The sequence below is a fragment of the Candoia aspera genome, chromosome 2 (genome assembly GCF_035149785.1).
Source record: "Candoia aspera isolate rCanAsp1 chromosome 2, rCanAsp1.hap2, whole genome shotgun sequence".
Taxonomy (NCBI): Eukaryota; Metazoa; Chordata; class Lepidosauria; order Squamata; family Boidae; genus Candoia; species Candoia aspera.
Genome location: NC_086154.1, coordinates 173702127 through 173716612, shown reverse-complemented (window position 1 = coordinate 173716612; position 14486 = coordinate 173702127). Strand labels below are relative to the sequence as shown.

Below are 14486 nucleotides of genomic sequence, written 5' to 3'. Positions count from 1 at the left end.
CCTGAAATTCCCAATAGGAAGTAGGCAGATTCCAGCCTCTGACCACATCATCAGTCACATAGTTGACGAAGGGTCCTAATGTCTAAAGCAAAAATCATGTCAGGAGAAGGGGGAAAATACTAGTTTAAAACTGGAACAGCTAAAGACAATTTCATGCTGCTTCAGCTGTGGACTGGGAATGAAGCAAAGCCAACATCATGAGGACCTCTAATTTAAAAATGGTTAGTGAAGCATGTTTGTGTTCCAGTTAGAGGGACATGAGGAACCATCCCAAGAAGGTCCCTTCTGGAGGCCAAACTAGATGCTCAAAAAGAATAGTGTAAATGATTTTTTACTAATACAGTACAGGTGGGGAAATCAGACTTTGGGGAATCTAAAAGGTAACAGGATGGCCATCTTTAAATTGTTGCCTTCTGCTCATGTCTGATCCAGTCTGAGATCCTGGTACTTACAATATACTTTTGGAATAGCCAATCATATTATTGTTCATCCACTCTGACCCTGAAAAAAAGTGGGCCTAATTTTGTTTTGTCTATTCAGTATCTTATGCCATTCCATCTTAGAAAGGAAAAAAAAATCCCTCCATGACCACAGACATTCTGCGACATAATGATACTTACTGCTAATAAGATGTTGGGTACTGCGTGATACACAAATGATCACCTGTGGGTTCTGCTCTGATGACGACCCACCTGAATAGGAGTTTAAATTCATGTAAAGGGACAGATACTACTCAAAAAGGTTATAGCCACTGAGGGAAGAGCTTTAATGAAACTCAAGGCATCAAACTGTTGTTCTGTCTACATCTGCAAGGGAGTCGTGGGGTAAGAGATGCTTCTAATGCCAAGGCTGATAATTGTGAATAATTATGCTTGTAAGATACTGGAAAAACAAAAGATTTCTGATTCCTTCCGACAGGTACCAACTTAAAATATGAAGATTGTAATTTTGCTTCTTTCTCTTTTGGGACTGACATTCTCCATACCAGTAAGTTGCCTTTAATTTTTTCACATGTTTGCTTTGGCAATGTACACTCTTAGCAAGCCAAAGTATATCATGTACTTCATATGGCATACTGCCAAGTTTCACACTGATGCCAAACACACCCTTTCTCTGGAAATCTAAGCTTGCCCAAGGACCAAATTCCTCCCCCTCTTTCAAAATTATGTAATTCCTGGAAAGTAATTTGGCTCTTTATCTGATGTTACTTATTCTTGCTAGGCAGCAAAATCTCATGTATCGGTAGGCGTAAAAATGTCCAATTACAGGTATTTCTAAATCAATTTTCAGCTTACTGAAGGCTATTCTGGGGTATTTCTCTTCTCCACACATCCCAGGGAGAGAGCTACAAATGTCTTTATTTTATGTTGTTGTAGTAAGGAGAACTGGGGGCAAGGCATGTGTTGAATTTTAAACTTTTTCAAGATTTCATGGTTCCTTAATCAGTGATGTTTGCAGGAGCAAGTTTGCAATTGTCTCTCAGCTGTTTTTTGGATAACTTGTCTGCAGGTGATATATATGCCTTTGGAGCAGCCTGGAAAAATCTTAACCACTTGGGTTAAACATGTATAAAATCACCCCCCACCATCCCTTTTGAAAGAGAGATGTGGAAATCAGATTCCTGAAGTCAACCAGATCCCTTAGATTTCACATGTGGGAGGGCTGGTGCGTTGGGAAATATCCGAAGAATGATAATACTCCACTATTTGTGCGTGTGTGTGCATTTGCTTGTGTGCATGTTCAGAGATTGAAAGTAATTAGGAGCTATATCTCTGGGGAGAGATATCCTGTTTGCTTAATTGAAAATGAGAACAAAAGTAATCTAATACTTTTTAAAAAATGGTTTCAGTATTCTAGGACTACACTTCTTTCCTGCACTTTTTAAATTATTATTATGTAGCAATAGAGTTAGGGAAAAACAGAAAAAGGGGGAAAAAAGAGAAGGAGAGAGAAAGAAATAAAGGCAGAGAGACTGAATCAGAACAACAACCTGAACCTCCCTACCTTCCCCCTAACGTTTTAAGTGCCTTGGGGGCAAGACTGGGAAATTGAAAAAAAAAATTCTTGAAGGGCTGGGTTAGGGTTAGGAGATAACTTTGTTTTAAAGGATGTGACAAGAAATTTTATTAAAAATTGACCCTACTACAAGTGCACAATGGAGAGGTACAAATTAGAACAGATACAAAATACATGACATTAAATGAACTGTAAACACGGAAAGAAAGGATGGAGGGAAGGAGAAAGAAGGTAAAGCAAGGGAGTAAGAGAGGAAGATTGGGTAGAAAAAGAGGGAAAAGAACAGGAGAGCTACAGAGAGAGGGGAGAAAGGGGTTAATGTCAAAACAAAGCAATAGCAGGCATTTCCATATTATGCCGAGAAAACATCACAAAAGTGTAAGTCTGTCAGCTTCGTGGGATAACCAGATAGAAATCATAACCAGATGAGCTAATTCAACTTTATTAAAGCTACATTGACAGAATCTTACAAGTCTGAAAGTACAACTCTCCCCCGTCTCCTTTACACCTTGAGAAACTAGGGAGGGTCCCTTCTGAGCCTCCTGCCCCGCTCACCATCCAGCTGCGGGCTACGCTGTCTCTTATCTGACTGTTCCCTTGGCAGCGTCTCTTGGCCCACTCTCCCAAGGTCTTTCTCACATACTGTTACAGAGTCCGTTAAGTCACCAGGAGTTGAGCTCAAATCCCAGGTGACTTGACCTTCTTTATTCTGTATATTGATAGGGCTACATCAGTGTCCCCCAATTTCTTTTCTCAAATAAAAATAATTAAAAGCTTTGTAGGATCAATATAAGCTGCCCTCCAAATGCCTCCCATCTCTGTGGCTACATAAAGAATGCAGTTAGGAACAGAGTTGGTTCTTAGCAGCTCCTGTGATCAAATGGAACAGAAACGGAGAGAGCAATGGAAAACAGGAAACAATTGCCAGGGAAGGGACATTGAATGTAGGAGATAACCTTACCTCTCACAGCAATGCACCCTAGTACCTTGTTTGGGAAATATTGTGGATAAGTAGTCTGGAAATCGGTGGGACCAAAGGGCCTCTATGGCCATGAATTTCTGGTGTCTTTCAAACAGATGATTGTCTTAGTGCAGGAAATCCCAGGAGAATTTCTCTGTGCTATATTAAAATGTTTTGGTCATGTGTTGGCAGTTTAATAGTTGAGGAAGGCTGTGAATACTTCAGATTCTATGATCTTGTGTTTTACCACCATGAGTTTAAAGGAACTACCAGAAAAGGAGTGGATACTCACTTGAGAAATGAATCATATAGTATGTTAATGTTTTCCCTGCAACTAAGGCAACCTTAATATAGCTGGGAGTGTGCAAATAACTCACCAGGCTATTTACACACATAAGGAAGTGTAAATGATGTGTATTGTAATTTTTGCACTCATGGAATGCAAGTGAGGTTTGATTTCTCTGCTTGATTTCATTGGGGGTAATTAATGTAAGTTGTATTTTTCTAGGTCCCTAGTCTCGGAGATAGCTGTTTGTGAGGATGGTGTACTATTGTTCCTCATAGGTCATGCAAACTATGTTGTACTGTCATAGCTGTTTGTAGGATTCTTTGTAAGAAGCTACTGCAGCAAACCTTGGCTTGAATAATGACTCAGGTTGAAAATAAATTGTATAATATTGGTGTGCTGCATTTAGAATTCATGTTCTTCCTCCTCAGGTCAACCAAGCTGGTAGGATTCTGGCTACAAGCAACAGCAGAGAAGTAAATAACATGGGGGTGTGGGGAGGCTGCAGGCCTGATTGTTACAAAAACAATGTGTGTGTGCACTTCTGAGTTGTTTAATTACCTAGAAAATGTTGGCACAGTATTATGAGGACTTACCTAGGTTGCTCTATTTCAGTCTGATCTGCTAGTTTCCTTAGCCACCTTCCCTGCTCCAGCTAAAGAGCAATAGAGAGCCTCATCAGACCAAGCACCCTTTCTCTCAAATCAAATCAGTACTCTGGAAGAGCCAGGAGAATGCTCCAATGCCGGGAGTTGGATTGGTAAAATTCTGCCAAATATTTCCCCAATTGCTCCTGTGTGGATCCCTGCTTCCCTTAATCTTTACAGCACACATCTGAAGTGGGTGAATCAGGAATGGAGGCAGTACTGCTGCCATGGGGAAAGCAGAGTAGCCTTAAAAGGGCAAGAGCTAGTCCAGGACAATTTGATGACTCAGGTAGAATATCTCTGGAATGTTTATCAGCTTTCTCATAAATTACCAGAAGATGTTATCCATTCAGCAGTTCAGGGTAATCTTGAAGTACATGAGAAGGGTGTATGTGTCTGTACAACAAGACCCTTATTTCAATGGGACTGATGCCAGACTCATGTAAGTGCCCCACGGACCAGATCTTTCTACCTCCCACTCTGCTTCTCCACCAATTCCTACAAAGTTACATCACTGCTCATTAGTTCAATTTACCTCATGGTAGAGCTGGTTCCAGATATGGCATTACCTTCCATTTATTCCATCCGTCCCTTTCTTAGAGATCCTCTTTTCTATTCATGAAAGGATAAGACAAAGAAAGGTTTAAAAAGAAATAATTGTGACTGTGATCTTGTAAATCAGTCTTCTCCAAGATGGCGGTCTCCAGATGTTGTGGACGGCAACTCTCCAAACATGCAGTTAATATTGCAATGAACCTTCTGGAAGGGGAGGTTTGGAATTGTAGGCCCACACAGGTGGAACATGTCACATTGGGAAAGACTGATGTACGGTGCTGTCTTTGGCATGTTTACTCAAAAGTAAATCTCTACATGTTCAATGGAGTAATTTTAGACATGCAGTATTAATCCCGTAGCTATTCCTGGAATGTAAGCAGCTGGTGAGCAAAACTGCAGCCAGAATAAGCATATTCAGAGCTTCAGGAATTTTGCACTTCCTGGAAAAAAAAATGCTTAGTTTATTTGATATATGATAATTGCTGATGAAAATTCTGTATAGTCAAAGATACTGATCAAACTATGGTCCTTTAAGAATTTTTTTTAATCATGCCATTTGTATTCTTTTTGTTGGCAGTATTTATAATTCAGTGGAGGTATTTCCTAAAGTCAAATAGTCAAAAATGTATTTTTTTCCACCACTATTCTGTGAATATTAGAGATAATTTTCCATCAAAAGGAGCTGTCTTCCAAGCTTAAGTGTATGTGTACATAATGAACAGCTCCAGCACAAGAAAATCTGCAAATAATTATATATCTTAGCAGGCAAGTAACTTACATCACTCTGATTATGATGAAGGATTTAAATTATGTTGTGCAGAAAGTGTGAAAAACTCTCTATGATTCATTTGCCAGATATTACGGCTGTTGCATAGGTACAGAGCCATGGGTAATACTCCACAGCAAACACAGGTATTGACATTTTTTTCTCTTAATGGAAATATAAGTTGGTTAAAAAAGGTCACATTTTAACTGTCTTGCACTGCAATTGTTCTGATACCTAATGCTGCAAAATAACAACAGTTCTGTTTATGATCTGAAGCCAAATAACACATAGAGTAACACATTCCAAATAAAATAATAAGGAAATAAGTACAATAAAAGGCAAAGTGAAATAGTAAAAAAAAAAGATAAAACAGCACAAAAATAAAAATTAGATAAAATAGGTAATTAGCTACTGATTAATCTTATTGTTGGCTTTAAGAAAATAAACTTATTAAACATTTGTTTTGTAATAGTAAAAAAAAACCCAACCCAATCTAATGGCAGCAGCAGTTGTACAGAACTTAATTACTTTCCTGTGTGTTTCAGAGAGTACAGCAGCTAAAATGTGGTTAAGTTTTCTCTTTCCCAGACTAGCCAGAACAATTTGGCATTTTAAGCAATGGATAATGGACTCAATATCCCCTAATCTGCAAGGGCACAGTCAAACTGGGATCACATCTCCCTCCAAATAGCATGGAAGGCAGGGCATTTAATCTCCTCAAAAAGAAACCTCTTTGATGTGACATGCTTGGAAAGTTTATCAGGTAATTTGCTGGGGTGAAGATCTTCCAACCACCCTCCCACCCCATAACAGGAGGGAACAGTATTCCAGACACTATCAAGGTGAATACAGAAAGTATGGGATTTTAATTCTAGATTGGCTCCCCACTGAATTGAACACCATGTTATCTAAGGCTGTGCTCAGTTCCATTTCCCAAGGTCAACAAATTCTATCCAGGAGATTCGGGGAATCCAAACCGCCCTCTATGAAAATCAATTTAGCCTAGAATCTAAGATGGCAAAGGGTCTTATGAACATCCATAGAAGCAAGGCCTGGTTCCAAATGTAACAAAGAGTCAAGTACATTCTGGGGCACTCAGGAAAAGTACCTTAGCATTTATAATTGAAGGGCTTCAATGGATGTGAGACCTTTGCAGAGGCACATACAGTAGAGAGCAAAACATTTAGCTGTAAAACTATTAACAGCTGTGGGTACCCAGTTTCCAGTTCTACTGCTTGCAAAACAAAGACTCCATTAACAGACTTATGGGCCTGTCCAAGACAGCTTTTGATTGCTCCCTCCAAACCACAGAGGCATTCCTAGATATTTAAAGGTCTTCTTTGGTTTGTCTGATACTGGTACCATATTGTTTATTTCCCAACAATGAGCATGACTGGCAAGCTTTTTGGTGAAAACCATTATCTTTGTTTTAGAGAAATTGATGACAAGTTTCTCTTCTCCATAATGTAATGCTTGAAGACCAACCTTAGGTGCAGTTGGGTTGCAGGGAGGATGACTGCATTATCTGCATAAAGGAGAACCAAGATAGATTTATTAGTCAGTTTGGGTGAATGGCATTTGAAATTTTCTAGAGCTTGTTTTATGGAGCTTATGTAAAAATTAAGGAGAAGAGCAGAATTAAAAAGAAGAGCAAAATTAGAATTGATTCATTTCCGCATTCCTGCTTGCTGGTTTCAATAACTAAATTTACTACTGAATATCAGCAGTATTGAAGGGGTAATAAAGGTATACTTTAAAAAAATATATTTTTTAAAAAAATAAAATAAAATTTGTTTTTTTTAACATCAAATTACATCATTAAGGAATAGCTAGATGATGCAGAGAAAACATCCCATTCAAACACTGATGGGCAGAATAAGAGTTGGAGGAAGGGGACCCTGACAGGGCCAGTTCCTCATTTCATATAATGTAGTCCCTGTTTATATTTGCCAGAACCTCCTGTGAGCTTCTCTCAACCTCTCCCATCTCCACTGTTTGTGAGTAGAGATTAGTTATAAGCCAAGCGACTCCCCAGCTGCAAACGATGGCTCTGTGACCCAGGCATTTTCTGTTGTGCCGAAGGGAGAAATTAACTGGGAGCACAGTCTCAATCTGCACACTTTCCTTGAGAATAGTTGTGGAATATACTCTCTCCCTCTTTTTTGTATTCCCTATAAATGCTTGCGCATCCAGAGGGTTTATGAGATGAATAAGAGAGTAGTCCATTATCATAATTTAAACAGGAAAATTATTGGGGCTTCATCTTTGCTTCAGCTTGCAGCAACTACTGCTCATGTGCACTTCTTTCAATGTTCTTATACTTGAGCTTCTCGTTACCTTCTCTTTATCTTTTCCTTGGACTTTACCCCAATCCCCAGCCTAACAAACCTCTTCTATGCTTACGGCTGATGTAGGATTGTGTAGTCAAAGAGCTGCTTCCTTTCCCTCCACAGAAACTGAACCACTGATACCATTTCTAGCATTTTGCTAACGTTCTTTCTAATGTGCTTGATTCCTGGAGACTCTTACAACTGAAAGCCTTATTGAGTACGGAATGTCTTACGTACAAGGACACTAAGGGTCCCGTACCAAGAGGGAGAGAATGAACAATACTCTTGAAATCACGTTAACAAAGGCAATGGCTGTGATGTATAATACTAATAAGAATTAGAAAACAGGGCAGGATCAGGACTTTGGGATGGAAGTATGCTTTTTGTACTCTGAGAGGACTGTTTTCTTTTAGAATGTAAATAATCACAAAATATTAGCCTGATCATTTCAATTCATTTCAGTTACATTTCAGTATCTAACTGAGTGTGGCATGGTAGTCAAGGCGTTGGATTAAGTTCAGGGAGATGAAAGTTCTAGGCCACTTTCAGCCATAGAATGACCATGGTGACATGGGGCCTGTCACTGTCTCTGAGCCCAGCTTTCCTGACAAGGCTATTGTTGAGGTGGTAAAACTGGAAAAGGAAGTGCAGTGTATGTTGCTTTGAGTCCTAAGGCAAAATATAAATCTAACAAATAAAATTATTCATTGTATTACTTTCTAAATTGTAGCCCCGGCCAAGAGTGGTCCCTGGGCTGCCTCCAGCAAAGCTGGTTCCAGATCCAAACCTACCAGGAAATCAGCCTCCAAATGTGGTAAGCTAAAAATAATTAACATGTTATCACTATGTTCATTGGCACTATCTTTTGAATAGCACTAAAAGAGAAAATCAAACCTCAGCACCAATCCGCTGCTATCTGGGCTCCGCCCAACTAAAACTGTCTTCTTAATCTATTAAGACAGTAGAAGTGGGCTGAAAGCTGGGACTTCAGAACTCCATCGATGTTTGATTTGAAACAGAGAATGAAAAAAGTTGTAGCAGGCACGACTAGAGAGGGCTGGCTCTTCTGCTATTGTTATGTCTAAATGCACACATTTTAAAAGAAAATGTTGATCAATATGATTCTTTGTCACCTTTGACAGGTTACCCCATTTGAATGGCCATTCACAAATTTCCCAGTTATTTCCCAGTTAACAGAGGTGGGAGGTCCAAATCTCCAAGTAAGAAAGCTTCTTCAACTACTATGAAGTGTTTTAGATGCTCATTTCTGCTATCCTAAAGGCAGTAAATGTCCTGTTTCTCAGTCGTGAAATGGAGATTTATAATTTTAACAGTCTTCAAATTCTTCATCTTTCAGTAACAAGGATTTTGGGTAACCTTTTCCAGTGTTTAATAAAACTGAAGCATACTGTGTTTTGCACAGCCATGAAACAAAAGTTGGCAACTACTTAATAACAACTTTAAAAAATGAGAATTATCACCAAGAGCCAGATTAAACATCTTAAAATAGACATAATTGTTATTTTTATGACCAGCACCTATCAAAACATAATAAGGTGGAGATTCTTCTGTTGGTTGCCAATGCAGTGTTTTTCAGGTAAGAGCTGATATCCAGAACACCCTATTAAAACTTACGCCTTTTGAGAAAGTTGCTTAGCTTGTCAAGGGCCACCCAGCAGAAGCTGGCTGGAGAAGCCTGTTTTGGGGAAAAGCTTAGGAGTTTTAAAGGGCAAAATGGGTGCCTCAAGAATCTGCAGAGCTTCTCTCAATCCCCACAAAAATGTTTCACTTTTAGCATTTCTATTTTAGTCTTAGACATCTCAAGACACACACATTCCTTATGCTGCTCTCTGTCTCTGAACGTTAAAGTGCAAAGTGCAAAGAACTGTTACACTAATGCCTGGTCTAGCAATTATTGAGTTATGCCTTCAGGCTGCGGACCTTAGGCTCAGGTTGCTGGAAGCCGCTCCCACTGAACTGAATAGCCATGTATAGAATTGCATTAAAACTCTTGCAAGAATCAGTTTTAAAAACTCATCCATTCTTTGTATTACAGAACTTTCCTGTCTTCAGCATACCACAGAATCAGGTGTTCCCAATAGATATGAATTATGTAAGTTATTTTCTGCATTTAAATAAGTGCAGCATTGCATTTTCTTGATTTCATATATCAGTTGGCTGGCAGATCTGGATGGCAAACATCCCAACAACAACTGGATGGCAGCAAAAGTTGACTTTCTGCTGCCATCTAATGGTTATATGGATTTCTGCAGCCCAGGTCTGATAGCCCTACATATAGTCTTTCTTGGCTTTCTGTTTTGTCCACAAAGCTGAGGTTGGTAGAATATGCAGGTCTTCAGGTGTTGCAGAACAGCCAAAGGGCTGTAATTCTTAACTGTTGGTGCCAAAATCCTGGAGCTTTGCCTGACAAATGAAATATCAGCATTAGTGACATGAGTGATCAGGAAGCACTATACAGCTTGCTCAAGATCATGGTGGTAAAACTGATGTCCTTCTCATGTGCTATATTTGAAACTGGAAAGAAAAAAATATTATTTTCTTTGGAGATATTAATCAGTCATGACAACCAATGCAAAGGAAGTTGCTTTCTTTCTTCTTTCTGTACTGTATTTCTTTCTAATCATGCCCTAATCTACTTCTCATGCAGCTTACTACTCTCTTAGGAATATTATCCACACTGCAGACATTGCCTGTAGCTGGTGGAGGAATGACTGTACCACAACAGCTACAGCCAGGGCAACCGGTAAGCATTTTATAACATATTTAACAATCCAGGCTGGCTAATATTCTCATCTGTTTCCACCATTCAGTTTTCTCCATTTTGGAACCCAACCAAGTTGGCATCCACAGGAACCAAATATACTCATCTTCCAGACTTAGACATTGGATAGTAAACGTAAATAACTTCCCAAGTCTCTTGAATCAACTGTGGTGGTCTATGTGTATGTGTGGTGTATATACAAACACTATTACTCTGCATAGCAGTTTAATATTAAATACAGTATGTTGTCCCAGAGAGTTAACAATTTAAAACTTGACAGAAAGGCAAATAATGCAGGCAGGGGAGAGAAATTAAAGAAAGGAACTAGACAATCTGTGATCTTCAAAAACAAATTTAAAGTCCAGTTCCCATCTGTTCCAGCCAGTATGATCAATGGGATGTTGGGAATAGTAGTTGAGCACCTCTAAATATTGAGGAAGTGTAGCCTTGGTTGCAAACTGATTCCCTATGCTCAACTACTTTTCCCCAGTGGTGGCTGGAGCTGATGGGACTTGGAGTCAAACAATTTGGAGGGCACCTGAGTGGAGAAAGCTTCGGCCTGGTATAGATAGTGGAGGATAGTGCCAGTAGCTTCATATAGAGTTGAAGCTGAGGTGCAAGAGAGTGAGCATTACACCAGCATTATGGGAAGCAAGTCTCAGCAGAGTCGTCATCTATCTGGCTACATAGATTTTGTCAAATATGTTCATGGAAAGTGTAACTTAAATTGTATCTAAAGAAAGGTTGCTTAATGACCCACAGGACTGCAAGATCGCAGTAGAAACAGGTTTGACAAGCACTGAACAGCTAAAAGAGACAATGAACCCTCAGACTAACCTAAAAGCCAATTCCCCTTTCAGACTTATCTGTAGTTAACCAAAGGGATAACATACATGCAATTATTACTGCTTATCTTGCAGATGCTTCCAATTATAGTTGCACAGATGGGGCCACAGGTAAGAAGTGAGACAGTAAGTCTGTTTAAGTTTTTTTTGTATAATTAGTAGTTTTGCTTATTTAAGTAGATGTCTGCCTTGCTTCAGCTAGAACAGCAGTGCTTATTCAGTCATTTATTGGAAATGTTCATTGCCTGAAATGGGTGTGTATAAATCGTGAAATTTGGATCCCTCAAAGATCATTTAGCTCAACCCTTTTCCAATGCAGGCAAAGCAGTCTGATTGTGGTCCTGCTTCCTGGCTGTACAGACATCCTTGCCACTCAATCACAACACCTCAATTACCACAACTCTTTCTCCTGCATTCCTACCATTTGTGAAACGCACCTGGGAAGGCAATGAAGCGGGCTCCATTTCTTCAGCCTCAGATCTGGCAAGGTGTCTTCTTCTCTGACAGCAAATGAATACCAGGAGGTCCAGGGCTGTGTTAAAAGAAGAGGAACTGGGGCAACTTTATTGGTGTGGCTAACAGGCTTGACTGAAGTGGAAACCAAGAAGTCCATTTCAGATCTTGACACCATAGGAAACAGATTTACCTATCCTTTGCTAATTCACTTCAAAGCAGCACTGAATTAGTAAATTAGTAAGTTTGTGCTGTTCTGACGAGTCTCATGAAACAGCAATGGTAACATTTATGAGTACTACCCAAGCCAATTATTATTTTTATAAAAATAAGAGGATTTAGGTTCTTTTATTTGGACTCTTAAGGGCCACAGAGCATGCTGAGAGGGTCCTTCAATTGGGAAAAATGCAAATAATTGCCCTTTTGTGGGAGGTGGGGGTTTAAGGGGTTTAATGGAAATAAGTGTTTGGGAAGATTTGCTTTTAAGGCACAACTTTTGCTTCTTTAGAAAAATCAAAATAAGCCAAAATCCAAGAAAAGAACCAGAAATCTTAGCCTACCCACTCTGGGGTGTCCTGTGGGGTGTGAAAGATTGCAGGAGGGTTGTGTGCATCCCCACACTGCTGCCCCCCACCCAACAACATCCATGGGAAGGGGATGTAGAAAAATGCAGAGATGGCCTTGAAGAAGGAACACCACAGCCATTACAAAACCATGAGCTTATGGAGACATGAATGGATAAGAAGCAAAGAAGAAAAAAATCAAGATTGCCCTGCCTTGAAGAGAGAAACTGTCAGGCCTTCAATATTCTGTTATTATTCCCTATAATAAGAAAGTTGAGTTCTAATATTTCTTGTGGTGTCTGCTTCTTGACCTGGCCTTCCACATAGGGCTGATTGGTGGGGGGTGGGGGGTCAAGATCTGCAGGATGGTGGGCATGGCTGCATTATTAAAGGCACAGAGCTTTGATCGCTATTCCATGCCCACCATTCTGCAGATTTTGACCCACCAGTGGACACACATGTATCTACCCTAATAAGACTATGCTGCTACATCATCATCATCATCATCATCATCATCATCGTCATTGTTTAATATCATTATTTTGTAAACTTTTTAGAAAATTTGTTCCATGCCTTTAATGTTCGTTTATTCCATTCTGCCCCCTCAAACCCACATTTTCTCTGATTGGTGTTCTAGGGTGCAGTGCTCAGCTCTGAGGAGATGGTAAATAATTTATTGATATGTTTCTATCTTCATTGGTCAGAATCATAACCAGCCATAGTCAAGCCCATCCAGACTGTGTGACAGATTTGCAGCTTCTATGCCTTCTCCACAGTGTCAGCCAAAATCCCTTTGGGGGACTGATGGCCTCACCAATTCATGTTGGTGAGGCCAGGATATTTCATTTGGGTTCCTATCAGAGGCCTGGGGATTCCTTCCTGCCTGCCTGCCTGCTTTAGAGTTTACACTACAGTTTGAACAGACAAAACAAGAAGACAAAAGATGGCACGGATCTGTATTCAATTTTACAGAAGCTAATTTAGATGCATGGGTATAAATCTAGAAACAATTGCTATAACCTTGGCTGGGCATTTAAAAATACTATACAAAAATAAGTTAGACTTGCTCCATATCTTTCAGCTTTTCTGCCTTGAGAATCTGCATTTAGACCAGGAAACCCTTTGAGTGGAGGATGTTTTCGATAGGACTTTTGTCCTCTAACAAGTAGTGTTAAGGTTCAGAATACTCTTTGGATTTAAAAATATGGATGGGTTGTGGAATCCAGTGATCTGTGGCCCAGAGTTTGACTTTTCAGATCTCACCAGGAAAAGAGGGAGATGCTGCATTCCTTGCATTTTTTATGGAAGAGTTGAAAACAGGAAACACTACCCTACATTCTCTCTCCTCCCTCCTTTTCTCTTCCCCCTTTCTCTGTAATGAGTGCTCCATGAGATCTTTTAACTTTCTGACAGGCATTCTCTTACTTTCTTCTTGCTTTGGCAGTCACCTTCACAGTTCCTCACTGGGCTTCTCGTCCCTGGCATGCAAGGAGCTTTGTTCCCTTCAGGCCAAGCTGAGCCCCCTCCTGAAGGTCAAGAAGGACTTCTTCCAGCAGGCCAGGCTGGATCCAATCCTGAAGGCACAGCAGCAGGCATCCAGAAGGTCTTCTCCACAACTGCTGATGGACTGAGCGAGATTCCAGGCGAGTTGTATCCAACTCCCTCTGGCTTCAGACAGCCAGATGTTGGGACAAGTGGCATGTTTGTAGAACCAACTGCGGACATCAATATGGAGCCAAGTGAGCTTCGGGAACCACCCACATCTATTGTAAAACTTGATATGGGTAATATGCAGAGTCCTCACAATCTCTCTCAGCCACCTGTGAGAGGAGACAGCCACGTACCATGAACATTGTGGCTAGTAGGCCTCTGAAAGTGCCCTGACATATGGGTGATAGCAGCTCTTCAGTTTGGGCTAGGAGTGGCAAGAAGACTTTCTGTTTGTTTGTTTAAAAAATAAATCATGATTTCTTCAAAAGATGTGGGCATTCCCAGCTCAGAAAGGGAAAGCAACTGCAGAAGTATATAATTCCAGTTCCAGATCTTAATAATCTGGAATTTTTCTTTCATGAGAAAAAGTTTCCTAGCTTCGCATTTGTTCCTTAGTAGCATATCTGGCCAGCTTAGTATTCTACATACCCATTGCTATAAACCAGTCTTTTCCAGACTAGCATCCTTCACATATAGTATACTAACACTGCAGTGCCCGAGCCTGCATGATGCTAAAAACATTAAGTATCACACTGTACACAAAGACCAAAGAACTGTGTCTGCTCCAGACA

At 40.1% G+C, this 14486-nt stretch overlaps 1 protein-coding gene across 1 annotated transcript; it reads left to right on the top strand.

The window, feature by feature from the left end:
- The first annotated feature begins 933 nt into the window (after nt 1–933).
- On the top strand, nt 934–14053 carry AMTN (amelotin). The gene is made up of 10 exons (XM_063296690.1): nt 934–987; nt 3695–3739; nt 5321–5377; nt 8292–8375; nt 8704–8781; nt 9618–9674; nt 10230–10325; nt 11264–11299; nt 12842–12868; nt 13649–14053. Exons 1-10 carry the CDS (start codon nt 934–936, stop codon nt 14051–14053), a joined length of 939 nt encoding a protein of 312 aa, XP_063152760.1.
- The last annotated feature ends 433 nt before the right edge of the window (nt 14054–14486 follow it).

Bases quoted from the DNA above. Each gene is read 5' to 3' on its own strand.
- AMTN (XM_063296690.1), top strand. From the start codon at position 934: ATGAAGATTGTAATTTTGCTTCTTTCTCTTTTGGGACTGACATTCTCC. The intron at 3,740-5,320 runs GTAAATAACATG...TTCATTTGCCAG, and splicing joins CTACAAGCAACAGCAGAGAA to ATATTACGGCTGTTGCATAG. The intron at 12,869-13,648 runs GTAAATAATTTA...TTGCTTTGGCAG, and splicing joins TGCTCAGCTCTGAGGAGATG to TCACCTTCACAGTTCCTCAC.